This window comes from Heterocephalus glaber, unplaced genomic scaffold (assembly GCF_053883595.1).
Source record: "Heterocephalus glaber isolate CG9 unplaced genomic scaffold, H.glaber_assembly_v1.0 deba00001504, whole genome shotgun sequence".
Classification (NCBI taxonomy): Eukaryota; Metazoa; Chordata; class Mammalia; order Rodentia; family Bathyergidae; genus Heterocephalus; species Heterocephalus glaber.
In genome coordinates, this window is record NW_028258324.1 from 69,274,308 (window position 1) to 69,301,024 (window position 26,717).

The 26,717-nt window shown below is 42.7% G+C and overlaps 1 protein-coding gene and 1 long non-coding RNA gene across 3 annotated transcripts in view; one reads left to right on the forward strand and one right to left on the reverse strand.

The window, feature by feature from the left end:
- Senp2 (SUMO specific peptidase 2) overlaps positions 1-23,986 on the reverse strand; it is a 32,013-nt gene extending 8,027 nt beyond the window's left edge. The window contains exons 1-14 of one of the 2 annotated variants that reach the window (XR_002393891.2): positions 23,683-23,977; positions 21,112-21,167; positions 18,521-18,654; positions 17,650-17,716; positions 15,473-15,563; positions 11,119-11,287; positions 9,308-9,411; positions 7,654-7,748; positions 7,070-7,121; positions 6,231-6,294; positions 3,496-3,672; positions 2,459-2,590; positions 889-1,092; positions 312-391 (exon numbers count right to left, since the gene is read on the reverse strand). Coding sequence is in view for 1 of the 2 variants with exons in the window: in XM_087186732.1 (XP_087042858.1) it covers positions 312-391; positions 889-1,092; positions 2,459-2,590; positions 3,496-3,672; positions 6,231-6,294; positions 7,070-7,121; positions 7,654-7,748; positions 9,308-9,411; positions 11,119-11,287; positions 15,473-15,563; positions 17,650-17,716; positions 18,521-18,654; positions 21,112-21,167; positions 23,683-23,783 (1,526 nt within the window). In the remaining variant the exon portion in view is untranslated. Of the gene's footprint in view, positions 1-311; positions 392-888; positions 1,093-2,458; positions 2,591-3,495; positions 3,673-6,230; positions 6,295-7,069; positions 7,122-7,653; positions 7,749-9,307; positions 9,412-11,118; positions 11,288-15,472; positions 15,564-17,649; positions 17,717-18,520; positions 18,655-21,111; positions 21,168-23,682 lie in introns of both variants that reach the window. The other variant, XM_087186732.1, reaches the window with a different exon arrangement.
- LOC110348569 (uncharacterized) lies at positions 10,155-20,618 on the forward strand. Its single transcript, XR_015441044.1, has 3 exons — positions 10,155-10,712; positions 19,136-19,262; positions 20,584-20,618. It is a non-coding gene; the product is annotated as an uncharacterized LOC110348569 (long non-coding RNA).
- Positions 23,987-26,717: the final 2,731 nt, after the last annotated feature.

Below are 26,717 nucleotides of genomic sequence, written 5' to 3' on the forward strand. Positions count from 1 at the left end.
AGGTGACTTAGTAAGACCCTGTTCCAAAATGTAAAAACTGAGAAAGGACTAGGGATATGGGTCAGTGTAAAGGCCCTGAGTTCAATCTCCAGTCAGCCTCTCTCTCTCTCTCTCTCTCACGCACACACACGCACACGCAAGAACTTGTTTTCAATGATGACCCTAGTAGGACTGCTCAGTTGAGATCATATATTAGGTTATTTTTAGACAAAAAGATGGATTCCCATGAAGTCCTGAGCCAGGTTCGGTGAGACTGCTGTCCAGGGTCTCCCTGGCTACCTAACAGCGCGTGCCTCCCCACCTGTACTTACAGGAGAATCTCACAGATCCTGTGGCCTTTCTGTCCCATAGAATCCAGATACTTAAGACACTTTTTTCTTAGGTCCATCACCTGTAGTAGGAAAATACAACATCCAGAAACAGAAAGATCTTAAGCATTAACAGGAGTAACAATTTTACTTCCAAAAAGAAAAGCACGTTTTAAAGAACCCAATATAAATGGATTCAGACACATTTTTAGGTGTGAGAAAAAGTTACAAAAAGTCACAGATGGTGAGTTTAATATATTTCTATTCCTAGATGATGTCTAGAAACTTTTTCACCAAAACATTAGTGGTCCTCTCAGTGTGGTGGGAGATTTCAGCTTTCTCTTTTTACCTTCATTTTTCTATAACAAGCCTTATGAACAAACTAAATAAAATAGAAAAAAAATTCTTCTGTTATAAACGAAAGCAGAGGCCAGGTCTTCTAGCTTCTGAAATCCTGCAGCCTCAAGTGCTGAGAATGCTCTGCAGAGCGCGCTGTTGTCTAAGGCCGGGCCTTGCACCGGACAGACCAGAGCAGGCCTTGCCTCAGTCTGTGTCCCTCCAGCATCAACCCTCCACTCACCACAAGGCCCCAGTGCACCTTCCGATGGATAGGCACCAGGATAAGCTCTTGTTCAAAGAGATTCACTCCTTTGGTCCATCTTTTTACGGCTTGGTAACCCCCAGACTTTAATTTAGGATAGAAGAAAGTACTGAATGCATGAAGGGCTGGGTAGCCTTGTTTTTTATTTCTTTCCACTAGAAGATTCATGTAAAAATTAATGACCTGTAAAATATTGAGAGTAAAAGTTGGAACATGCCGAATAGATCATCAGAATTAAATTTCAACTTGAGTTAGTATGAAGTAGAAAGTGAGATGTGTAGGGATGAGAAGGAACTTAAAATGGGAATAAAAGGACCCAATATGGAAGAAGACAGAAAAAATGGATCAGTGCAAAATGGGCGAGAGTTAAGAAAGAATGCCGGGCTAGGGTATAGCTGGCAGGGGGTGGGCCCTGGGTTGAATTGCCAGCACCATCACCAGAAAAAAGGAAAAACAGGAATAAAACTTCCAAGTGACAAGAAGTCTGTAATAATGAAATGGTTCATGCAACCGTATCACACAAAAGATATGCAGGAAGATTAACTACAAGTGAATCTCACCACGTAGAAATTACACCTCCATTTAAAAATATTAACTGGAAGGAGACACACCAAATATTTACAGCACTTTTAAACAATAATTTACCTTTTCTGCATTTTCCAAATTTCCTGTAATAAATATGTTATGTTTACAAGGTGAAACAAAATATCCTACTTTTAAAACAAGATGCTTTTAGGTGATGGCGCTGAAGGAGGGGCAGGAAAGGCAAAGGAAGAAAATGCAGAGGGCGAGCAGCTGGGCAAGAACCAAGCAGAAAACTGTGGAGAAGAATGAAGAACAAGCTTCAGCTAAATATGTACGGGACGAAGTAACACAGTCGGCAGCCTTCCACAGCTACTGCTTACTGCGGTTTGGATGCGTGTCCCCCCAAGTCCCCTGCTGGGGTGCAGTGACCAGGCCTCCAGGGCTCCTCTCTCTGGATGGGTCAGTGCCCTAAGGAGGCTGCAAGGGCCAAGCCATGGTCCCAGCTGCCCTCTGCCTCCTGTGAGGACTCGGTGCCCTCTCAGCAGAAGAATCTGCTGGTGCCCTTGTCTCGGACTTTCCAGCTCCCAGGACAGGGAACGATAAATTTCTACTGTTCATAAATCACCTGCCTTGGCTGTGGTATTTGATTCTAGCAGCCGGAATGGACTAAGACATCATTCAAATAAAATACCTTCCATTTATACCCAGGGTTTCTGAAAATGTCATTGAAGACTCATAAATAAAATGATGGATAAACATAGAGCCAAAAGACAGAAATGGTGTAGCAAACAGTACCTTGTCAAGTTTCAGGAAGCTTTTGTTTTTTAAAAAAATTAAGTTATCTTACCAACCTCTTATAATTGGGTATAACGCCTTCTGCTGGCTTGAACCACCAGCAGTACAAGCATGACTGTTCTACTCGTGGTTCAGAGTCGCCTGGCAGCGAGATGCGAATGTGATAAATCACTTTGGAGATGGTAAATAGTTAAACCTAATGATAGTCACAGGAAAAAAGACAACTGACCTCGTCGTTCAGCCAGTGGTAGTTCTTTAAGGTCTGGATATCTCCTCGAGTAATCCGCAACTTGAAAGCACTGCTCAGGATCTCATCCTGTGGGCCGTGGCCCAGGGCGTAACTGATTTCCCTTTCCATGTCCTGAATGAGAAAGTCCAGAGGTCTCTACTTTAACACAGAACCACTGTCAGTGTGTCTGAGACAGAAGAAAGCCTAGGGGGCCGGGGATTTAGCTCAGTGGTTCTGCTGCCTGCCTCGAAAGCAGAAGGATCCGAGTTCATTCCCCAGGACCAAAAAGAAGAAAGCCTTTCACGTCAACAGTATTTTGACTTGGAGAAAAATATACTTTCCGAGACCTATCAAATTACATAAAAATGTCCCAACTTAACAAAGCAATCCTACTAACGGCGACCTCTCTGTTGAGCATCTGGCTTCTTTATTCTAAAGAAGTATGCAGATAAATGCATATCTAACCTACAAAACTGAATCTGTAAACCCAATCAAAATGAATCTCATCCTAATATTTTTATAATTCTTCTCTCCATTGCACACAATTGCTAATCTATTTCTCTCCACCTCTGTGCCCAACATACAGGAAGTGTTCAAAACAGACACAACAAATAGAACACCACATACCAAGTCAACAGTGGAGGAGGGACAAGGTGTACGATCACCTTTAAAATGAGAATTTTAGCTACTTTCATTTCCTTGTTTTCTATAACCCTTATTACTTTCAAATACAATAATCAATGAAAGTGATGTTTTAGAAGACTACTCATTCATTTAAAAAAAACGTGCAATGCACTCATTCTCAATACCATACTACATAACTCAATATGTTTGAATGCAGAAAAGGAGCCTACGAAGAATCCATTATACTCCTCTGTTAGGGACCTTCATAGATCACTGATGACCAAGACAGCCAAAGTGAGCAGACCTGGAGCCTCAGCTTTATTTTCACACATTCATGCCTCATCTGGACAAACTTGGAGTAACTGAAGTTATTTAACTATGTCTTTTATTCCGACCAATACAAGGAACCATACCTCTGTCAGTTCAAGGAGGTCATCTGCTCTTCTGTCCCTCTCTTTGCCCGAGAAATTCTTTTCCTTTGCCTCAAGTATTGACATTTTCCTTCTGAGAAAGCCATTGCTTCCGCTGCCCAGGCGGAGTCGGGCTGACACTTCTTCCGATAGATCGGGCTCCAGCTGGTGTCCCCTCCTCTGAGCAAAAAGTTTCTATATTCTATTGCCATGTTTGATACTTGCACATATTACATACACTACACATGAGCTGTAAGACAGTATCATAATCTTGAAAGAAAAGACAATTAGCAAATCTTCCAAACAAGTAGATTTATCATATCTGCTTGGCCTAGCAAGGAAGAATAAAAAAACCTGTAAGTAAGGCCTCACAGGGTACCTCAATTACAAACCACTAAAAAGGCCGGGTGTGGAAACACACCCCTGTAATCCCAAACTCAGGAGGCCGAGGCAAGATCACAGCAAATTTGAAGCCAGACTGAGCTATACAGTGAGTTCATGGCCACCTTGAACTACATAGCAAGACTGTCTCAAAAAACAAAAACTGAAACAGAACACTCACCACTTTCTCTGGAAGTGGTAAGAAAAGTTATTTTCAGTTCTTCTATCCCATTTAAAATTAATGTGGTTAAAAGACATTTTGAAATGTTTAGAACAGCAAAAACTATGACCTATAAACCCCATCACTGAGGTTAAACTACTGCTACCCTCACACTACATAAATGCAGTCTATTTCATCTTTTTAATTTAATCATGCCTACATAACAAGGCCTCCACAAAAGCCCACAGGTTGGGTTTGGGGAGCTTTCAGGTTGCTCAACAAGTGGAATCACCCAGGGGTGGCTGCCCTTAGAGGACAGGACGCTTTCTGCCATGTCTCCCATCCTGGCCTCTGCATCTCCCTTCCATCTGGCTGTTCATTTACATTCTTCCTAATATCCTTTATAATAAATGGGGAAACATAGGGGCGGGGGCTCCCAAAACATTAACATAGTAGGCCGGGCATGGTGGTGCACCGCTGTAATCCCAGCCCTTGGAAGGCTAAGGCAGGAGGATCACTGTGAGTTTGAGGCCAGCCTGGGCTACACTGCAAAACTGTCTAAAAAAAACAATAACAACAACATTCGTACACCCCTCACTTTTTGGAAAATGAGCACCTATGTGATTGCTACTCAGTTCAATGAAAATTCCGCACACCCCAGAAACTCTGCTAAGCCCCTGCCCTACCAGAGCCTCCGTAACTATTAATATGTCATCTACCAGGAAAGCCATGTTGGAATTAGGAAATTCAGGGCTGGGGTGTAGCTCTGGTGCAGTGCTTGCCTAGCATGCACGAGACCCTAGGTTTAAGCCCAGCACTGACAAATAAAGATTTAAAAAATAAAATTGAGAAATGTGTTTAGAAATAAGAGTCGTGGACTTGAATCACAGTAGTTTTTTTGGGACCGGGGATCACACTTGGGACCTTGCGCTTGTGAGGCAGGCGGCAGCACCACTGAGCTACATTCCTGGCTAATCACAGTAGTTTGAAGACAGCACACCACACTCTTGTCCCAGCCAGCGCCAGGTGCCCTCTTTAGGTTCAGTAAACACTGAGTAGGACGAGTCCCTGAGTCGGGTTTTAAAATGTTCCCATGCTGTCTGTCCTCTCTCAGCTTTAGTTCTCTCCTTTTAGTTTATTTTTATTTATTTTTTAAAAGAAGCTGGTCTCTAACTTCTGAGCTCAAGTGATTCTCCCATCTCAGCTTCCTAAGTTGCTGGGACTACAGGTCCATCATTTTAGCTTGTGCTATACATGTGATAAAATAATTAATAATAAGTGAATCCACTCTGAATCAATGGAAATGGGGACCATTAGAGAAGAGCTCTAAAACTTATGACTCAAGACTTGACTCAGCCTTTGGAAGGTTCTTTTTTTTGTTCTTCCAGTACTGAAGACTGAACTGGGGCCTTGAGCATGCTGGGCAAGCACTCTAACACTGAGCTACATCTCCAGCCCATTTTTATTTTAAGACAGGGTCTTGCTAAGTGCCCAGGCTGGCCTTGAACTTTTAATCCTCCTGCCTTAGCCTTCCAAACAGCTGGGATGACAAGTGTGCACCAACATACTGGATTGAAGACTAACTCTTAAGAAGTACAATCAGAAAACACAAATTTAACCAAACTTAAAGCAGACCCCTATACTTCTGCAGTTCTATGTACCTAAAATGTGAATAATCTATAACTTTTAAGTTGCATTTAAGGTAGGACTGTACTTCAATTCCAGATACTGAATGTTTGCCCAAACACTTTGCCATTATTAAAACTGTTAGTGCTGATATGGAGATCACTGGACACTTGTTTCACTACTTAATGTAAAATCCAATAAAGCATTAGATTGCTAGTGTTTTCAAGTAAGCATGAAACCTAATATATGAAACTCTGAAAACAAAGTCCTGAACATATCATATCTTTCCTAGAGATGATTTTTAAACAATTTTCCAAAGGAAGTCACGCAACAGATATGAATGCTGTTACAGCATCACAGCGGTCTTCCATACATGGCAGGGCTACTGGGGACGGGAAATTCAGCTACATAGAAGGAAAACAAAATGTGTGCATCTTTTAAGCTTGCTGCTTTTGCAAAGAAAACGGAATTAGAAATCAAAGTAACGTATATCATGTTTTCTTATTTTTCATGCACACCAAAATGTATCTGGTGAGAGAGTAGGTGTAAATTTTAACTAGTTTCTACTTACACCTTCATTTTCAAGTCTGATTCCAATCATCTTCTCTGTATCAGAAATTTTCCCCTTTGAACACCTGAGGAAAAATATTGAGAAGAGACTTCTGCTGGACGATTTTCATCTGATATCTATTTGACTAGTTTTAGAAATAAGATTAATTTCTAAACAAAAAAAGCCGTGAGTTTATATAATTCTCAAAACCAGTGGTCAGCACATCTTTCTGAAGCGGAGAAGACAGTAAAACTTCAGCCGCAGTCAGAACTTCTCTGCCCCACCGCTGCAGTCTAGCATGGTCCCTCCAGCTTGCAGCACCAGTGGTCCATGCTCAACTGTCCCACTGGATGGCTTGTGCCACTGCAGGTGCAAATGGAGCTAAAAGTTCATCAGTCTTTGTACTAGTAAAAAAATTAAGTCAGAGCTGCCCAGCAGTGAGACATATGAATCTGGGCCGGTCCTGAACATTAAAGGTGGCCACAGACACAGTATGTAAATCAATGAGCACAACAGCATTCCAATAAACAGGCAGACCGGATTTGGCCTCTGGGCCATAGCTGACAGCCCTAAGGCATGCAGAGCTCCTGTGCTGATCCTGACTCCGACACAGTGGTCCTCGGAGCGGCCCCTTGCCCCGAGAAACACCCACGCACTTCTCGGAGCCCTGACCTCAGGAGATGAGCGTGAGCTGCCCAAAAAGGGCTGGACCCCGAGTCAGGAACTACCGTGCACTCGTGTATGCTGAGCAGCACCAGGGCTGAAGAGAGCTCCCAGCTCCTCGGACCCAGTTATTCACAAATATACCATAAAGAGCGAGAAAATACAATGAAAACTTAAGGACGAACCGAACCACGTACCTTTTTTCACTTCTCACTGGACAGAGAGGTCCCCTTGTTTCAAAGGCTCTATCTGTGAGGATGGCAAAGAAAAAACTGTTCACTAATCAATCTCAACTTACAGTTTTCAAAGTACGACATTTATTTTACACCAAAATGCTGATGGGAATTCCAAAGATACGAACCTCCTTACAAACCTTAAAATGCATAAATCTCTTTGTACGTTAAATATCATCTTTAGCATAAACTAGTATCAGCTTATTTGGTAAGCGACCATTTAGTGTCATTCAGTGGGCAGTTAGTGGAGAAATACAAGAAAGACAACCTAAGGAACATAAATGCATTTCAGGTGCACAAAACACATTATTACATACAGTAGTTGCCTAGGAATAATTACCAAGAGGCACATTTAGGTTTCTTTTTTTTTTTGGTATCGGGGATCAAACTCGGGTGGTTGTGCTTGTGCAGCAGGTGGTGGAACCGCTGAGCTAAACCCCCCGGCCTCTACTCACTGTATTTCTCAAGCACTGATTTCAGCCTGGCAGAGGTGTGTTCTAACATGGACCAGGGTCAGAAGTTAAGAGAGGGCTAGGTCTGGGACTCACACTGTTTCGGAACAAACTGAGTTGCTCTGACTCCGTGATTCTGCTCTTCCCCCCAGCCTTTGGTCTTTAAAGTGTCCACATGACTTCTTTGAGAACTTAGGAACACAAAAAATGAGAAAGTCAAATACAAAAGGAAAGTCTACCATGAATGTTCATGATCTATGTCTGACAAGCTCTGTAACATTGAACCTTAACAGAGAGGAAAGGAAGCAACACAGAGTCTAACTCGGATTCCACTATTTAGTCCAGTTACCTAACCTCCAGTGTATTCTAAAAGTGGAAGTTCTCTATTCCCAGTGCCACCCTGATTAAAAAATTTCAGTGTGATAAAACTCAAATTCAAAGATAAAAAGGGTTGGGGCACATGGCATAGAATGTGCATGGCCTGGGTTTCATCTCCAGCACCCTAAATAAATAAATAAATACATAAATAAAATACAATTTAAAACTATTAAGCTTAAATGGATTCTATAATAATGCACTAAAAGCAGGAATATTAAAAGCAAGATAATTTGAAGATTTTTGACAATATGACAAACTCTAGTTCATTAGCACACACAACCAAAATTAAAATGCCCAAACATTTGTTTTTTCTGTATTCAATAAGCTACAGAGTCTTGTGACTCCTCACCTTCACCTTGCTATTACATAACTGGTGGGGTCTCTGTGTATTGCACATCGCTTGTTAGAACTACCAAGTGCACCCGAATCCTGAGCTCACACACTTGCACCCTTTCCACAGGCAAAGACAAGGCCCACCTACCGCTCTCATCTAGTTGCACACATCATCAGTTAATTAACAAGCAACAGGACTCTGTCTCTAAGAGAGGGTTTCCAAGAGTGCTGAGAGGCATTCACTAACGTCTTTAAAGGACTCTGTGTGTCTATCTTGGGATGGGGGTTGAGCACAAGGAAAGAAAAAAACCAGAGACTGTAGGGAGGCGAAGGAGAGAAAGAAAGAAGGAAAGAAAGGGAGAGGAAAGAATGGAGATAGGCAGGAGAGAAGAAACGGAAGAAAGAGAATGAGAGACAGGGATCATGGGTGGAAAGTGTGTGTTGGAGGGCTAGAAAACTTTGCACCCTAGGAGCCCTGCTCCAACTAGTGATCCACTTTTCCAGATCAGAACTTCATTAAGAGTTCACTTGGACAGAAAAGAAAAGCCTGTTTTGGAGCCAGGCACAGTGGCACATGCCAGTAACCCCAGCTACGCAGGAGGCTGAGGTGAGAGTTGTGAGTTCAAGGCCACCCTCGATAACTGAGTGCTATCCTCTCAAAAGAGAGAAGCACTGCTCTGTCAGCCCCTGGCTCTAAGTAGTACAGTACTAGATGCACTATCCAGGCAGTCTGCGGGCTGCCTCTCTGTGTTTGCCTTGTTTTTTTTCTTGTTTGTGGTGCTTCAGACTGAACCCAAGGCCACTGCACTGAACTACATTCCCAGCCCTCTTCTTTTTTTACTCTACGTCACCAAACTGCCCAGGCTGGGCTCAAACTTGCAGTATTCCCCCCAGTCTCCCAGGTGCTGAGATTGCAGGTGTGCACCACCACCTTTGCTCAGTGATAGCCTTTTCTTCAATAAGCCCTTCTTAATAACCCCTCTCCAAGGATAAAGAAAAAGATACTGAAAAAGCACTTCTCTTATGAGCTCATTTTTACCTGTGATGGTGTGAAGTTACAGGAGGGACAGAGCTTCCGTGACCACCTTCTTTAAGTCGCTCTAATAACCTCTGATACCTCTCTCGTTCTTCTTTTTGAACACCCTGAGTAAACGAAAGCATGTTGGGTAAATACTAGCACATTAAGCCTAAAATTAAACCACAATCAGAGATCAACAGGTCAAATGCAATCTACAGATGGGTTTCAAGTGCCAGCATGGTGTTTTTAGTTTTTCTTGAATTAACTTCCGATTTTACAAATTACAAAACAAAAACTGAAACCCAAATTCTGGCCTCTTTTGAAAAAGTGACGACCAGTGTGGAGCTGTGTGGTGGTCATGTGCTCTCTCTCCACCCCTCTTCACTTATCTTACTCTGCTAGATCCGCATGGCGCCTGAGTTTCTGACACAACTGGGATGGAGAAAAGTGGATAAAGCACACAAGAAAAGAACAGAAATACTCCACTTGCATAATCACAATTTCAGTTTCCAAAATCAGCAGTGACCTTCAATGGCCAAATCCGAGGGCACTTTCCTAGCCTTTAGAGCATGTGACCTCCCTTCAGCACCTCTCCCAGCTGACCTTGCCTTGCCTTCCTGGACAACAAACTTCTATTTTCTTCTCAGTCTTCACTGCAGATTATTCCTTCTGTTTACCATAAATTCTGATGTTTTCCCAAATCTCTTTTCACGCTACATTCTTTCCCTGAAAAATCTCATTAGCTCCCTTCATTTAAACATCAATATATAAAAACTTCCGAAATGTGTCTCTAATCCTGCCTTCTTCTCAAATCTCCCATCACCTATGTCCAAGAGTCTACAGGAGAAGTCTTCTTGCGTGTCTCACAGGTACTTTAAACAATGTCCAAAACTGAAGTCATCATCTTCCCCCTAGACACATAGGGCAGGGGATCTTGGTCAGTGACGTGTATTTATCCGATCCTGAAATGGGACTCGGGCTCTTTCCTCTATTACATCACAATTAGTCAAATCCTCCCTAGAATGTGTGCTCTGTGCATAGCCCATGGACACATGCTCACTCCCTTCTGATTCCTCACCTAACCCCCTGACATCTTTATCTTTAATGGCTCCTCTTATAAATCTCTTCCAGGGCTCTGGGCCTTTCCTCTCTCTCTCTCTCCCTTTTTTCTGAATTATAATTATTTATGTCAAAACTCCCAGAGGGCAGGCAACACATTTTATTCAAGTTTGAATCGTGGGCAACTAGCACAGAACCTGGAACCCAAATACATAATTCTGTGATAACTACACAAGTGTCTCAGACAACCATCTAGCAAATTAAAATAGCTGATGGCCCTGTGGAATATCAGATTCAAAATAATTCTAAATTTTCCTGGAATAACTGAAGTCTTCAAGAGAGAAGTGAAGGTTGTCTCTTCATCATGGTAAGTGCTCTGAAAGGGGAAGGAAAAAGCAAAGACACACACCATCTACGTCCCCTACTGAGTCACTGTTACTAACGTTTATAAAAGAAACAATTCAGAATAATTTAGGTACCCAAAAGCAACCCCGAATCTCATTTCTTCCTAATAGGGTTCTTCCTCCTTCTTTATAGTGAAAATCACTACTGAGGACGTATGTGTGCACACTCTCCAGGAGCGCATGTGTAGTGAACAGGGCCACGTGCTGAGGCAAACAGGGTAGCAGAGGCCAGGTGTGGAAGGGACACTGGAAACTCAGCCACAGCACACCCTCTGTACCTTCGGAATCTTGTACCATAGTCACATAGTATTCATTCCCCAAAGTGCCATGTGGAGATTTTTTTAAAGAAATCAACCTAAAAAGACTTACTTCCTCCACAGTACAGTGGGGACGCCTCAGCCCCTTGCCACCCTCTTCAGAAACCATCTCGGTGACAGCCTGCTCCTGAGGTCTCCACAGGGAGGAACTCTCTGCAGTGCCTTTGCTATGGCGACGGCCACTTGGTCTTCTATTATAGCCTTCTGAGTTCAAAGAAAAACTGAGAAAAGAAGAAAAAGAACGTACCGTCAAAGCGCTTCAAGTACCGACCCTCACGCTCCTAGTCACTCTGAGACTGCTGTGACCACACCTGCTGTGTCCCACAGGGGCATCCGTCAAAGTGGGATCTCCCCAGCGTCCCACTGCAGCACGGCCATGTGCAGCCACACCAAAGCCCTCTCCCTCGCGGCCACTTTCCAACATCAGCCCCGGGTTCACCTGCTTATTGCCATCACCCTCCAGGACTATTCCTTTAGTCACTGGGCAACACAGGAATTAATTACTGGTGAGATTATTTATGTCTATATCCCACATTGAACTTTAATCTATGAAAAGAGAGGTTACATCTTTCATCACTCTATCTTGGTACCAGATCTACATCATGAGCCACCACTGAATGCTAAATTAATAAATGCTATACTGGGCACAGTGGTGTGTGCCTGAATCTTAGCTACTCGGGAGGCTGCGGCAGGAGGGATCTTGAGTCAAAGAGTTCAAGGGCAACCTGTGCAACATAGTGAGACCCTGTCTAAAGAGAAAAAGAAATGCAAGGGGGGGCTAGTTCAGTGGTAGAACTGTGGGCTTAGCATGCCTGAAGCCCTGGGATCAATTCCCAGCACTGCTTCAAAAAAAAAATGTGATGCTGCACACTTGTAATCTCAGCACTCAGGAGGCTGAGGCAGGAGGACTGCTGCAAGTTCGAGGTCAGCCTGAACTACGTAGTGAGACTTTGTCTCAAAAAAAAAAAAAAAGAGGATTAGTATTAGGTGTAAAGACTGACCAGTCCTAAACTGATACATTGTCCTTGATATTAAAAAAAAGGTAAAATTAATAAATGCTAAAGAACCAAAGGAATGGAACTTCCCCACTCCCTAGTGCCAAGGCACTGAAACTGATGACAGAGTTTGTCTCTCCACCTCTCCTGCCGCAACCAACAACAGAACAAACATATCTCCCTCCCTGACTCACGTGACACTCTGAAAAGGGCACACGCCATCAGGTGGCACTTCTCTCTACAAAAATACTGAAAAATATGAGGCAGGTCCTGAGTAAACATCAGACAAAATTACAGTATTAGTGTCATCAATGACAAAGACCAAGGAGGTGTTTCAGATTAAAGATCAACGAGATGGGAAAACTAAATGCAGTGTGTAACTTGTACCAGAACCTGGTCCACAGTGGGAAGAAAGGCTACAATGGAAAAATTTAAATGAGATGTGTAGATTACATAAGAATGCTATACTGACTTTCTGATTTTTCCAATCCATGATTGTGTAAATCAATTATTTTATTTTCTGTTAAGGGTGGGGTGGGTGGGGATTGAGCCCAGGGCTTTGGGCTTTCGAGGCAAATGGTCTCCTTGAATGACATCCCCAGCCTTTTGTCAACATTTTTCAATTCTGAGACAGGGTCTTTGCAAGTCACCCAGCTGGGATGAAATTTACGACCCTCCTCCATCACCTTCCCAAGAAACTGGGATTACAGATATGTGCCACCATGCCTGGAAGTAAATTAGTTCTTAAGAAATAGGCTCAAATATTTAGAATTAAAGGTATAAGAGTCAAAGACATACTCTCAAATTATTCAGAAAAAAATTATGTATACATGACAGAGAATGACTAAAATAATTACAGCAAAGTAACAACTAGTAAAACTAGGTCAAGGGCCAGGTATGGTGGTGCACCCTGTAATCCCAGCACTCAGGAGGCTGAGGAAGAAGGATCACCACAAGTTTGAGGCCAACCTGGGTTACACAGTGGGTGCAAGTCCAGCCTGAACTACACAGCAAAACCCTGTCTCCAAAACACCAAATGAAATTGGATCAAGATTATCTATCTAACAGAACTTCGAAATACATGAAGAGAAAACAGCTGGGCATGACGGTACATGCCTATTAACCCAAGCACTGTGGGAGGCCAAGGGAGGAAGACTGCAAATGCAAGGCCAGGCTGGGCAAATCTGGCTTAGAAAGACCCTGTCTTATAAATAAAAATTAAAAAGCGGGTTGGGGATGTAGCTCAGTGTAAAGGCTCCTGGGTCAACCCCCGTATCACCAAACCAAACCAAAAACAAACCAAAAAACAGGGTAAAAAAGTGACAAATAGGAAAAACAGATTAAACCAAATTATGTAGAAAATGTCAATACTTACTCTTTGCTCATCAATCAATAAAAAAGCAGAGAGAAAATGAGTAAAACCTGTAAACATGTAAGCTAACTTGACTGGACATTTACAGAATACCCGATCTGATAGCAAAATATATGCTCTTTTTAAGGATGCATAGAAAATCATCCAAAGAGGCCGTATTCTAGGTCCAAAAAAAAATGTTAACGAACTTAAAAGAATTAAAATCACACAAAGTATTCTCTGACCATAAAAGAATTAAATTAGTAATCAGTAAGAGATATCTGGAATGTTCCAAATAGTTAGAAATTAAACAATATACTCCAAGCCTTCTAACTAATCACAGGTCAGCCAGGCACAGTGGTACACACCTGTAATCCTAACTACTCAGGAGACTGAGGCAGGAGAACCTCAATTTAAAGGCTACCCTGGGCAGTTAGTGAGACCCTGTCTCTAAATAAAAAAAACAACAAGGGCTAGGAATGTGGCTCAGTGGTAGAACATTGCTGGGTTCTATCCCTCTATCCCCAGTGCTGGAAATGAATGAATAAATGAATGAATGTATGTTGGCAAGGATGTAGGGAAAAAGAAACCCTTATACACTATTGGTGGTAATGTCAATCAGTACAGTCACTATGGAAATCAATATGGAGGATCCTCAAAAAACTAGAAATAGACCTGTGATTTGACCCAGCTCTACCACTCCTAGGTATATTTCCGAGAGAATTCAAGTCTGCATGGTACCGAGATACTTGCATACCCGTATTTACTGCAGCCCAACTCACAAGAGCTAAGCTATGGAGTCAGCCTGGGTTCCCATCCACAGATGATGGATACAGAAAATGTGGTGTACACAATGGAGTATCATTAGTCACAGGTGAAATCACGTCATCTGCAGGAAAATGGATGGAACCAGAGACTGAGATGTTAAGGGAAATAAGTCAGACAAAAATTACACATTTTCTCTCATATGTGAAACCTACAAAAAAAAAAAAAAGACAAAAATGTAAACAAAACTGACAGAAACAGAGAAAGCTGGCTGTGATGGCACAGGTCCACTGCAATCCCAGCACTTGGCAGGATCAAGAGCTCAAGGCCAGCCTGGACTCCATTCGCAAGACCCTGTCTCAAAACATCAAAGAACAGTGACAGATGAATAAAAGGAGGAGGGAGACTATTAGGGAAGAGGAAGCAAACAGGAGAAAGGGAATGAAAGGCCAAAAGGGGTGAGAGGAGGTAGAAATGATCAAAGCATGTTACATCCTCGTACAAATTACCAAAATAAAACTTGCTATTATGTTCAATATGTACTAGTGAACAAAAATACACAGGAAAATTAGATCAATTCAAAAAGTCTAACATCTAAACAACAGGATACTAGAAGTGTGAATACAGAAAGAGGAGGGAAAAAAATTAGTAGTAAAATAACAAGCCAAGCGAGGTGGTGTATTCCTGTAATCCCACCACTCTGAGAGGCTGAGGTAGAAGGATCCCAAGCCCAGCCAGGGCAACTTAGTGACTCAATGAGACTCTGTCTCTCAAAAAAGAAAAATGTCTGAGGTTATAGCTCAATATTAAGACCCAGAGCTCAATCCCTAGTACTGAAAAAAAAAAAGAACTGATGGGTATGATGATCAGTATATAAAAATGTATCACATTACACTTATGATTTCTATACTTTTCTGTATACATGTTATATTCTTTTAAAAACTTTAAAAAGTAGCAATTCTTTTTAAAGGTCCTCAAATCACATCAGGCAATGGGCATATTACACAGCAGAAAAAGTTCAACTGCCAGGCACAGTGGTGCACGCCTGTAGTCCTAGCACACAGGAGCCTGAGGCAGGAGGATTGCCGAGAGTTCCAGGCCAGCCTGGGCTACGTAGTGAGCCTGTCTCAGGAAAAAAAAAAAGAAAAAACTCAAGTCTCTAACTAGCTGTGTGACATTGGGCGAGTCCCAAACCTCAGAGTCCATAGTAGGACAAAAGTGAGAATGTGTGACAGGAGTAAGCACTTGAGAAGTGCTGATGGTCTGCTTACAGAAAGGCAGAATCTGACACTTACCCAAAGGAAGGCAGGACTCTCCGTGGCTGATCTCGCGTTACCATCACTCTGATCTTTGGATAGTCACTTATTCCATTAGGAGATTTATTACCTTAAGAATGCATTTGCAATTGTAAAAGAAAGAAAGAAAAAAACCTTTGTGAACAGCTTGCATTAGGTCAAAACAACTGTGACCAGTTTATATCTTGTTTTTAAAAATTCTACGAATAGACAGAACAGGAATCTGACATACATGAGGTAAAACATTAATGAGAAGCACTAACATGGGCTGGGTTGTAGCTCAGTGGTAGAGCCTGTGCCTGGCATGCATTAGACCCTGGGTCTGATCCCTAGCACCATAACAAATGATAATAACAACAATAAATTAATATTCAAACAATATGAAGAGATCAAATTCAACTTGTATCAACTTGGATCAACCTTCAAAAATGAAATACAGTGGGCCCTCAAGTTACAACCGGCATGACATATGAACAGCTTGGGTTACAACTGGAATTTTAGTTCTAAATTATGACCAAAGTCTTGAGTTATGACCCAAATGCCGGCCTCTTGTACTTGCAGGTGGTCTCAGATAACAGATTTAACCCTTAGAGTTCTGGAAGGAACATTACAGCATCCTTTCCTGTGTGGGGTTAATTGAGAAATCCTGGGCCAGTGTCTCTCTAAGGACACTGAGATTTGCCTGTATACAGGAGAGAGACTTTGAAGGCTGTGTAGAGGAGCCTGAGCCTTCCACTGACCAACCTAAGTTACAACCAGCCCTTTCAAACGAGTGGAGTTCGTAAGTCAAGGGTCTATTGTAAAAGAATTCAAGTATCATCTTTGTTCCAAACGCTTTAGAACTAGCTCCTCAGACAGGTGTTTACTCTCCCTCGGTCTTCTCTGCACCAGAGATGCTCTACCAACAGAATTTGAGAAACGTAACTCTAAGGTATACATCATTTTCTTAGCTTCTTACACTTTTGACTTTTGAGCCCGTAACTTTTCTAATATCATGTTATGGTTTAGATGTAAAATGTTCACTAAAAGTCTGTGTTCAGAGATGAGCATCTGGAAAGTGGCTGGATCACAGGGGTGCTGTACTCATCAGTGGAGTAATACACTGATGAGCTCCCCGGTGAATGTGCAGGAGCATTATGTTATGCAGTGGGGCCCAGATGGAGGAGGTGGTTCACTGGGGAAGCCTTTGAAGGGTACATTTCTGGCTCTGGCTCTTCTCTCTCTGCTTCCTGGCAGCTATGAGTTGGGCAGCTTTCCTCCACCAGGCCCTTCTGTCATGCCATTTCTGTCTCAGAGCCAGCCGACCATGGACTGACTGTACCCTCTGAAACTGTGAGCCAAAAATAAACCTCTGCTCCTTAAATTGTGGGTGTCAGGTATTTTGTCCTAGCAAGAGAAAGCTAATACACAGCTAAGTTCTCCTCCTACCTTCTTTGCCTTCCACTAGAACTTTACAAGCCTCACTATATAGCAGATACCACCACTATCTCAGATCTCTGGCTTCTCTCTACTTTTCCCCAACATATCATTCTGTATCATCTATACAACAATTTAATTTCACTGCAGGATCTAATGATGATATGGAAAACTCCTTAATCCATACAAGGGCAGGAAGTGGGAGCCTAACATTGCTCACCAAACAGATGATGAACTGCTCAAAGGCAAGGACACCTTTCATTATTTGGTTATTACTGATAATAACTTAGCACAGTGCCTGGCACAGAGTAAGCTCTCGGGAAATACTTTTTCAAATGACTGAGGCTTGATCTAAGTAACATTAAGGATGCTAAGAAGCAAACAGGAAACACAACAGTAAATTCATAGACAATAATTCTAAAGGAAAGGTCCAAGTGGAGATCTTCATCTGAAAATCTAATTATTGATGCTCAAAAAATTTCTGACCGCAGATTTTGGATTTTTGGGTCAGGAATGCTTAACCGGTAAAGTCCATGCAAATATTCCAAAACCTAAAAACTCCAAAACCTGAAACACTTCTGGTCCCAAGCACTTCAGATAATGATACTTACTCAACCTGTATCTGCTTTTTAGCATGGTAGAGAAAATATGTCTTTATTTTCATCCCAATCTAACTCAGTGTTTTCCTTTCATATTCTCAAAACTTGGGAAAATGGACAGAAGGAAATACAAAGAAGCAAAAATATTTTTGACCACCTCACCCAGTTTCAGCATGTTGTTCCTGGATCCAGAACCTGTCAGTTCACAAGATGAAGAGTTCGAAAATACCTTAAAATCAAACAGAATCACCTCTGTAGCATCCAAATTTTACAACTGAAATAAGTTCATCATTTAAAAGGATCACTACTAGATCACTACTACTTTTTTAGCTCAAAGAAGTGATATCATCATGCTCAAAGGTTTTCTTTTCTTTTTTTTTTTTTTTTGGTACTGGGGATTGAACTTGGGTCCTTGAGCTTGTGGAGCAGGTGGCGAAACCACTGAGCTAAATCCCTGGTCAAGCTCAAAGGTTTAATTTGCCAAGACTCATAAAATGATGTAAAAAAAAGACAATTTCAGGATCTGTAAGTATAGTTAAGAAAATCAGAAGTGATAATATCCTTTTTTTTGGCTTTGCTTTGATTTTGTTTTTTGAGACAGGATTCGCTAGGCAGTTCAGGCTATCTTTGAACTTGCTATGTAGCCCAGGCTGGCCTCAAACTCAAAGTGATCCTCCTGCTTCAGCCTCCCAAGTGCTGGAATTATAGGCGTGCACCACTACGCCCGGCCAATATTCTTTAAAAATACTTTTTAAATGCTTAAATTTTATCCTTTAATTTTTTGACCTTTATAGCAGTAATAAAGACATGAACATTTCTGGAAATAATTCATTTTATATATTCATTCCCCCAAAGAAAATATTTCTAAATTTTAACTTTACTCATTTAAAGTACAAAGATCAGCAGCCTTTGAGGTGGGGTGTAAGTCAGTGACAGAACTCCTGCTGAGTATGCACAAGGTCCCGAGTTCAATTCCTAGCACCAAATAAAACAAAAACGATCAGTCTCCCCAGTGGAGCCCCACCTCACTGACCTCTCCTGAAGGGGCCACATTCCGTGTCCCATTACAAGCAGAAGTCACCATGGGCTTCCTGGTCAGCTGGAATGGGAATCCAAAAAAGCTGGCAGCATTGTAGAGATGGCTTTTCACTCGGTGAAGAAAGCAATCTAGAAAGTGCCAATAAACTATAAATAATCAACTTCTAGTGGAAAAAAAGATTATATCTTGGAAAGAACCTCCCTTAATTTTTATTAAAAGATGTATTTCAAACACTGAAATCAAAAAGTCTCTACCAAAATATTTTTATAAAACTGAGTAACTAGAATTCCAATCCTGTGATTTTTGTTTTTTTAATAAATATCTGAGATGCTACAAAAACATGAGACCATCACCTTAGCAAATGACAAACTGATTCACAATGAATCAGAAGAGCTGCGATGGCAGCTCTTAAGCAGTGAGTATCCCAGAATATACAAAACACGTTTTTACCAGAGAAGAGGGTATAATTAAACAAGGAACACGTACAGTGGGTATTTCAGAAGTAAGGAAGCTCTGTCATCTCCTTACTGCTTTGTCCTTATTTCTCAGGCAGGTAAGAATAGAGTTGCCTTTAATAACTATTTACTAAGCCCTTTTATATCCTGCTAGGTGGAGTATAAAATATATACACAGCTCTTAGCCATCTACGATAAAACGGCTACCTCTCCACTGGACTGGATATGCTAGATCTCAGATTCACCTCTTCCTACCACCAAGAACAGAGATTACAAAACAAGTAAGTAAACAAGGAGGAAGGGTAGATTTCAGTATGTTCCCACTTCCTCCTCTTACAATACTACCTTTTTCTCACTTCCTACACATCCACATTTTCTATAATTTTCTTCTATATCATAATTAAGGGTGTTCTAATGCACTAGTTATTGCTTCACAGAAAAATTACCCAAAATGATGGCTTTAAGCAGTAAGAGCTCTAGAACACATAAAATAAATACTTCTCAGAAAGATGTGCGAATATCTTAACCAAATGGGACAATGTAAAGGCCAGGTAAAGCAGAATACAGCTTGAAATAATTTTCTCCTTGATAAAAGTTAAAAGTACCAAAGCCTGCAAATAAACTGCTTTCTGTTTTGGGAATTAGAAAGAACTCCAAATTATCCCGGTAGCAATGCTGAGGGATATCATTTTATTCTGCTGTGCTGATGCCTAACCCACAGCCGTCATGCAGCGCAGAGGGTGAGAAGCGCTCCTGATGGCATGGTAAACACTGACCACAAAAAGTAGTGTAATATTTTCTTTCCCTGCAAATTTTGTTTAAAACTGGGTGAGCCTTGAGATTATGTCAAAAGATCTCGCTGATTTTTTTTAAAAGGGAAGGAAGGCAGGCCTGCCTCATCTGTGCAATGAGAATGGATGACCTGAGACCAGACTAAGTTGCTCTCTTAAAATTCCTTTCACCTGTAAAATCATGAGTCTGCTCCTCTGATATCCTCTTTTTTTCCTTTTACTCTAGCATTTTTTCCCTCTCAAAAGCAACTAAGAGCTGTACTGCCCAACAGAGTAGCTGGAAGCCATATGTGGTTACCTACTAATTTTATTTCAATTAATTAAAATAAAAAATTCAAATTAACCACATTTCAAATGTTTGTTGGCCATTAACACAGGAGATTCTACTGGTTAGCTCCATTATAGACTTATACAAACTCACTAACAAGTATTCTATTTGTTATCCACCACTTTCTCCTTGGCTTATTAGATTCCCTTCTACAGTTTGCCTTTCAGAAAAATCTTAACAGGCAGGCGTTGTGGCACATGCCTGCAGTCCCAGCACTCGGGAAGCTGAGGCAGGAGGATTGCTGAGTTTGAGGCCAGCCCGGGCTACATAGTGAGCTCAAGGACAGCCTGAACTACACTGTGACTCTGTCTCAAAAAAAAAAAAGTTACTGAGATTCTCAGTTTTAAATTACATTGCTACTATGCCTTTCTTAGTTCCTGCGTGTCCTTATTATTTGTGCTTATCTCATACTCATTACCATACAATCACAGAAGGCCCTTACATACTGAGACCCTGTTCTACCCAACTTTGTATTTCTTACAGAACCTAACACACCGTTTAGCATCGAGACATGCTCAGTAAGTACTCACTGGATTTAAATGAAATATTAACATAGGTCCACCCTCAACTATCACAACTGGAGTAGACACAAATTCCTAGTCACTGCTAAGAAAGAGAAATACAGTATTCTACTGTGTCCTTTTCCCTTTAATCTGGTTTTTTTCACTTCCAACTCTTCAGTTATAGGTAAGTAAAAGGTCTATGACCATAAATTAAGATTGGTTCACTCAGCCATCTGAAATTGATCACTCAGTTTGGAGCAGATTGTACAATGTTTCCTCCTCAAATTAAAAAAGCACCTTTTCTTTATAGCAGGATTTAGAACTTTAAGATGCATACTCAATACAAAGCCTTCTTTATCCCCAGGAACAGTGATTACCTCTGGGAATGATAAAGGAGGAGGAAGAGATAGGAAAGAGACTTGTCACTCCATATACTTTTTCCCTGTTGATTTCATTCCACACATATTTTTCTTTTAACAAACTAATTTTAAAAATTTATATTTAGTACCTAATCTTGGTCTTTTAGCTGGTATTTCATCAGTGTCCACTGTGGAGAACACGGAGCTGAAAAGAGAGGAGAATAAGTACACATGTTTATAATATGTACATACATCCATTTCTATAAATAAACTTAAGTATTCAAGGCTGTTACATAACTCAGTTGTAGAATGTGTGCTTAGCATATACAATGTCCTGGGTTCAATCTCCTGCCTCAAAACAAACAGAACTCCCTATTCACATCATCCAGCATAACTCTTTTCTATTCACTACATTATAAAACATGATCCAAGAGATGTTTTCAGAGAATAAATGCTATTCTATGTAAGCCTTTAGTATCTGAGGATTTAACACTAGGGTTTCAACTATCTGAGAGAGACCCCAAAATCCTTACCACATAATAATCTGTAACCTAGTTAAAGTTCAAATAACAAAACTAAACAATTTCCTTCCGAAAGATGATCTCCAGAGAAAGTCATCTTTCACTTCAGGTAACAATGTAAGCAGCATGAAGACAATTCTTAGCTAGAAAAAGGTGTTATCTTTAACTGCATTGTAATCATGGGACTATTTTACTGATAAAGAATTTGGGATCCAGGAAAATTTTTAGACCCCTGTGTAAAGAAGATTAAAGGCAAAGGGTATGCCTTTAATCACTCCTCTGAATCCCCAAGATTAATCATATTTACAAAAAATGGATAGAATGAGATAACAAGAGAGACTGTTACTTTAACCTGCTTTTGTTTTTTGAGATAAGGTCTTGCTGTGTTGCCCAGACTAGCCTGGAGCTTGGTATGCTGCTCAGGTGGGTATCAAACCCAAAATCCTCTTGCCTCAGCTTCCTGCATGCTGGGATTACAGGCTTGTGCCATCATGCCCAGCTGGATTATAAATTTATACACTCCATCAAGACTTCCTGGCTTAATTTTGACTGAAAATTGGCTTACATAAAAGGTTATTTTATTTTATTGCAGTGCTGCATTCTAACTGGGGGCCTCATACATTGTAAGGCAAGAGCCCTGCCACTGAGCTACAGCCCCAAGCAATAAGAGCTATTTTAGAAGTAGGATAGGAGCACCTATAGTAGAGAACGGGAGCTTGATCGACAAAGCCTCGTTCCTCTGACTAGAATTAACACCAAAAAGAGAATAAGGAACAGGGCGGGTTGCGTAGGTCTGTGATCCCAGCACTCTGCGAGGCTGAGGAATGAGGATCAAAAGTTCAAGCCCAGCCTGGACAATTTAATGACTTAGCACGACCCTGTGTCAAAATGAAAAAAAGAAAATGTTTTTAAAGGCTGGGATGTAGCTCAATGCCAAGGCCCTGGGTTCAGTCTCGAGTTGGGGGGGAGTTAAAGAGAATGAATGAACAATAAACATGTACCAAGGGGTTATCATGCACCAGGCCCTGCACAGGGCCATCATGTATGTACATTAAGCATCAGTTTAGGACTTTATAACATGTTCTCAAATGATCCTTACTGAAAGACAGAAGAATCAACCGAGTGTCTCCAGAATGCATACTACAATTTGGTCAACAGTCAGAGTCATCAGTGATCTACACCCGAGACTGAGGTATTAGTCATTTTGTCTTCTTTTGGCCTATCTCCCTTGACCCTAAGGTTTATAAAACGAAATCAGCCAGGTCCTGTAGTCACAGCTACTTGGGAGGCCAAGATGGAAAGAGTGCTTGAACGTGGGCAACTTAGTAAGTCCTGCTCTCAAAAAATAAAGAAAGAGGAAGAAAGAGGAAGGAGAGGGGAGAGAAAGGAAGGGAAGAGAGGAAAGAAGAGAAAAGGGGAAAGAATTAGGTTGGGGGTGTGGCTCAGTGGTAAGGTGGCAGCTGGCCTAGCAGCACAAAATAAAGACAACAAAAGAAAAGAAATGAGATCACCCAAAATTAAGAGGTGTACAGAATGTGTATGGCATTTTATTTTCTAGTTCTCATTTTTATTTTCTAGATCTTAGGCAAAGGCGGGGGGATACTATAAAATGAGAAAACCGCGGTAGCAGACGCCAAGCAAGAGCAATTCGTAGTTCTCCCTTAATTTTAACTGAATTTTAGAGTTAACACTAGTGATTTCTTTTACACTAGTGATTTTTTTTTTAAAGGAAGATGGTACCTAATATTTTTTTCTTCATTAACTAATTCTAAAGCACACCACCAGGTCCCTCCCACTTCCGGCCCCAAACACACACACTGTTTGACAGCTGTTTTGGAACAAGACAGCTGCTGTTTCTCGATGCTAGGAGAACAGTGCTTGCAGTCAGAGCGACTCTGGGCAAAGCTCCGAATGTCACTTCCCTCAACTGCGCTCCGCCGTCCGCAGATGACACCTGGGGAGTGCGCTGCAAAACACCGAGCTGCTGCGCAGCGTCCCCCTCGTTTTCAGCCCAAGAGCAGTAAAATAGGACCATGCAACCAGCTGGGACTCCGCCGGGAACGCGAAGGGCACCGCACAGCCGGCCTCGCGGAGACGCGCGCTCCCTCCTCTCCCGGGTCCGCGGCCGCGCGGCGACGTCACCGGGACTCCGCGCCCGTGGGGGAGGGGACGCGGGCCGCTCGGCCCCTTCTCCCTCACCTGTTCGAGCGCCGCCTCTTCAGCAGGGCCCGGGCAGGGGGCGCCGAGCGGTCGCAGAAACGTAGAATGGTGCCGAGGATCCTAACCAGCCATTTGTACATACCAAGCCCAAGCAGCAGCGGCGGCCGACACACCCCGAGACGCAAACCCCAGAGCTGTCGCCGCCGCTGCCGCCTTCCCCGCCTCGGCCCACACCGCCAAGGTTCAGTCGCTGGCTGGTGACGCGATCCCAGGGCCCATGTATTCCACGCTCCCCGCGCGAAGGTGGCCTCGGCCCGCCCGCCGCCGCTCCTGACGTCACGTCCTCCCGCAAGACCGGAAGGCCTCATCCCCCAAGCTGCGCACGCGCAGCCTAGCACCGCACCCTCCCCGCGAGCCTAGCAACAATAAAGCCGGCGCGAGGTCCGGAGCCAACTGCAGACGAGATTCGGAAGGATGTGGGCGGGGATTTATTTTCGGCCAGTCCTGAGTAGGCCTGAGGGACAAGGCCCACGAGACGACTTGTGCGGTTGCTGAGCTGTGAGGGAAGCCTCCCGGGGACCTGAGCCCAGTTGGTGTTCGGTAGTTGAGTACGCGATGGGAGTAGGCCAGGTTAATTAGCACATGTTTACCGATTTAGGCGCCCTTTCAATAGTCTCCATTTCGCCCCCAAACCGAATGCTATAGGCATATGTCCTTTTTATAAACCGGGAACATCAAATGACACAATAGTTTGCCTAAGGTCACGAAGCTACCTCCCAGCACCTTTGGGGTTTGAGCCGGCGAATGAATACCAGCGCCAGTCCCGTACCCTGGTGGTCAGTCAGACACGGACATAGATAATTGCAAATTGCAATACAGGATTGTTTGCTTTGAGAAAGCACTGTGCAAAATGCAGTATCGCGGAAGAAGAACCACTCTGATCAACTCGCCTCCCCCAAACGATCTCGGGAATCCTCAAAGGTTTGCAAGCCCTACATATGTTTCCCGGACTGCACTTACTCTTTGACCGTGACTGAGGGGATTCTGCTGCAAGCCTGAAAGGCGGACGGCAGATATTGGAGGGTGGACGCCTATCCTAAGTGTGGACACGGGTTCCTCCCTAAGCTCCCAAAGCATGGCTAACACCACATGGTTACTGCAAGTTGTGTACAGAAATTTGTAATGTACTCTTTTGAGGCTTGATGATTTCAGTTTAGGGAACGAACGTCCAATGGACAACCAGGAAAAATGTGACAAATTTATTAATATTCAAAAACAACGAAGCCATATACAAAGGTTTGAAGGTGAAATAAAGAGAAGGGGACTGGGTCTTCTAGAGGAAAGAGAGGCAAAATGGGCTAAGGAAGTTTGAAGAGAGATTCAGAGTGATGATTGTCTTCCTTATGCACATATAATCTCCCAGGAAACAGTTGTGTGTCAGAACCCCAAGCTCTATTTATATATTTATTTAGATGGTGCTGGGAAGGCAGCCCAGGATCTCGCAAATACTAAGCAAGTGCTCTACCCCCAAGCTACACCTTCCTGTCCCCCAATTTCTTCTTCACATGAAAAGATCTTTCCTAATAGAAAAGGAGAGATGGGAAGGAGCAGACCTGTGAAAAATGCAGAATATTGAAGAGGCAAATTAAAGGACATACAAGGTCTGAGAAGGAAGGAAAGGGAAGAGAAACTAAACCCTTACTGGGCATTGTGAAGGTCCTTCGCCACCATGAAGACAATTCATCAGCCCACAGATCTGAAAGGCAGGCTTTATTAACCCCATTTTATAGGCTGACAAACAGGCTTAGGTAGGGCCAGTGCTGAGCTAGCCACGAGACAGGCTGAGCCATTAGCAATCAACATGAACAAGTTTTGTAATATACTCACTTTGGCATAATAAGGGCAAGGTTATTATCAGACAGATCAAATAAGATAACACTACATCTGGTCGTGGGCTTCTTCCTCTAGAGTTCTTTCTTTTCACTCTGCTTCCTGGCAGCATGATGTAGGCAGCTTTCCTCCACCACACCCTCTGCCATGATGTTTCTGCCTTGGCACCAACTGACCACGGACTAATGCACCTGAAATTGTGAGCCAAAACAAACCCTTCCACCTTTAAGTAGTGGGTGTCAGCAATGGAAAGGTGACCAGTTGTCTTAGCTACTATCCTTGATGCTGGGACAAATACCCAATACCCACAACTTAAAGAAAGAGAGGTCTGTTTTGGCTCAGGGTTTGTAGAGATTTCAGTCCATTGTTAGTTGACTTCAAGGCAGGTTGGGATGGCAGAGGGGCACAGTGGAGGAGAGCTCCCAGTGGGTTATCTGGGGAACAGAGCAGGTAGAGAGCTAAACCCTTCCAGGCCATGCCCCAGTGACCCGCCTCTTCCATCAGTCCCACCTCCCAACACCAAGCTAGCTGTAGCCACTTATCATCCAACCACGATCCCCAAGCCCTGCCTCTGAACACAGGAAGGGGGAGGGTGGGACACATCTAGACAGAAAGCACAACACAAGTACAACTGGCTACCAGCAGCCAGCGTCTGTGCCCTTGCCCACTTTCTCCCAAAGGGACACTCCTCCCCACAAGGCTACCCTGCCATTTTTCTCAACATCTCTGATGAGCTCCCAGCATAAGGGAAGTACCCCTGCATCTCTACCTTGAGCCCTCTCAGAGGTTAATAAAGTCAATTCATAAATTAAGTTTCTGTCTTTTTCTATTAGGGAGCCACTAAAAATGGTTGGATTCCACCAAACTTGGGAGGTTTGTTCAGAGTGGTGTGACTTAAAAAGTAAGTCCCAGGGCAATCCTAAAATTAGCTTTGGATGGCTCTAAGGAGTGTAGCCGGGAGAAAGGGCCACTACCCAAGACAGAAATGCCCTACTGACTATGACAGCCTGAACCCTTCAAGTGTTCCCCGCTGGTTCCAAATGAGGGCCCCAAGTCAGAAGTCACAAGACTGGGCCTTTCAGAAGACAGGATTTCCTCATAGGGAGAGCTGTGCACGAGGATTATCTAATGAAGAGTCCAGATTTTCCTGACCAAGCCTTATTAAAATGACAACAGAAATGTGG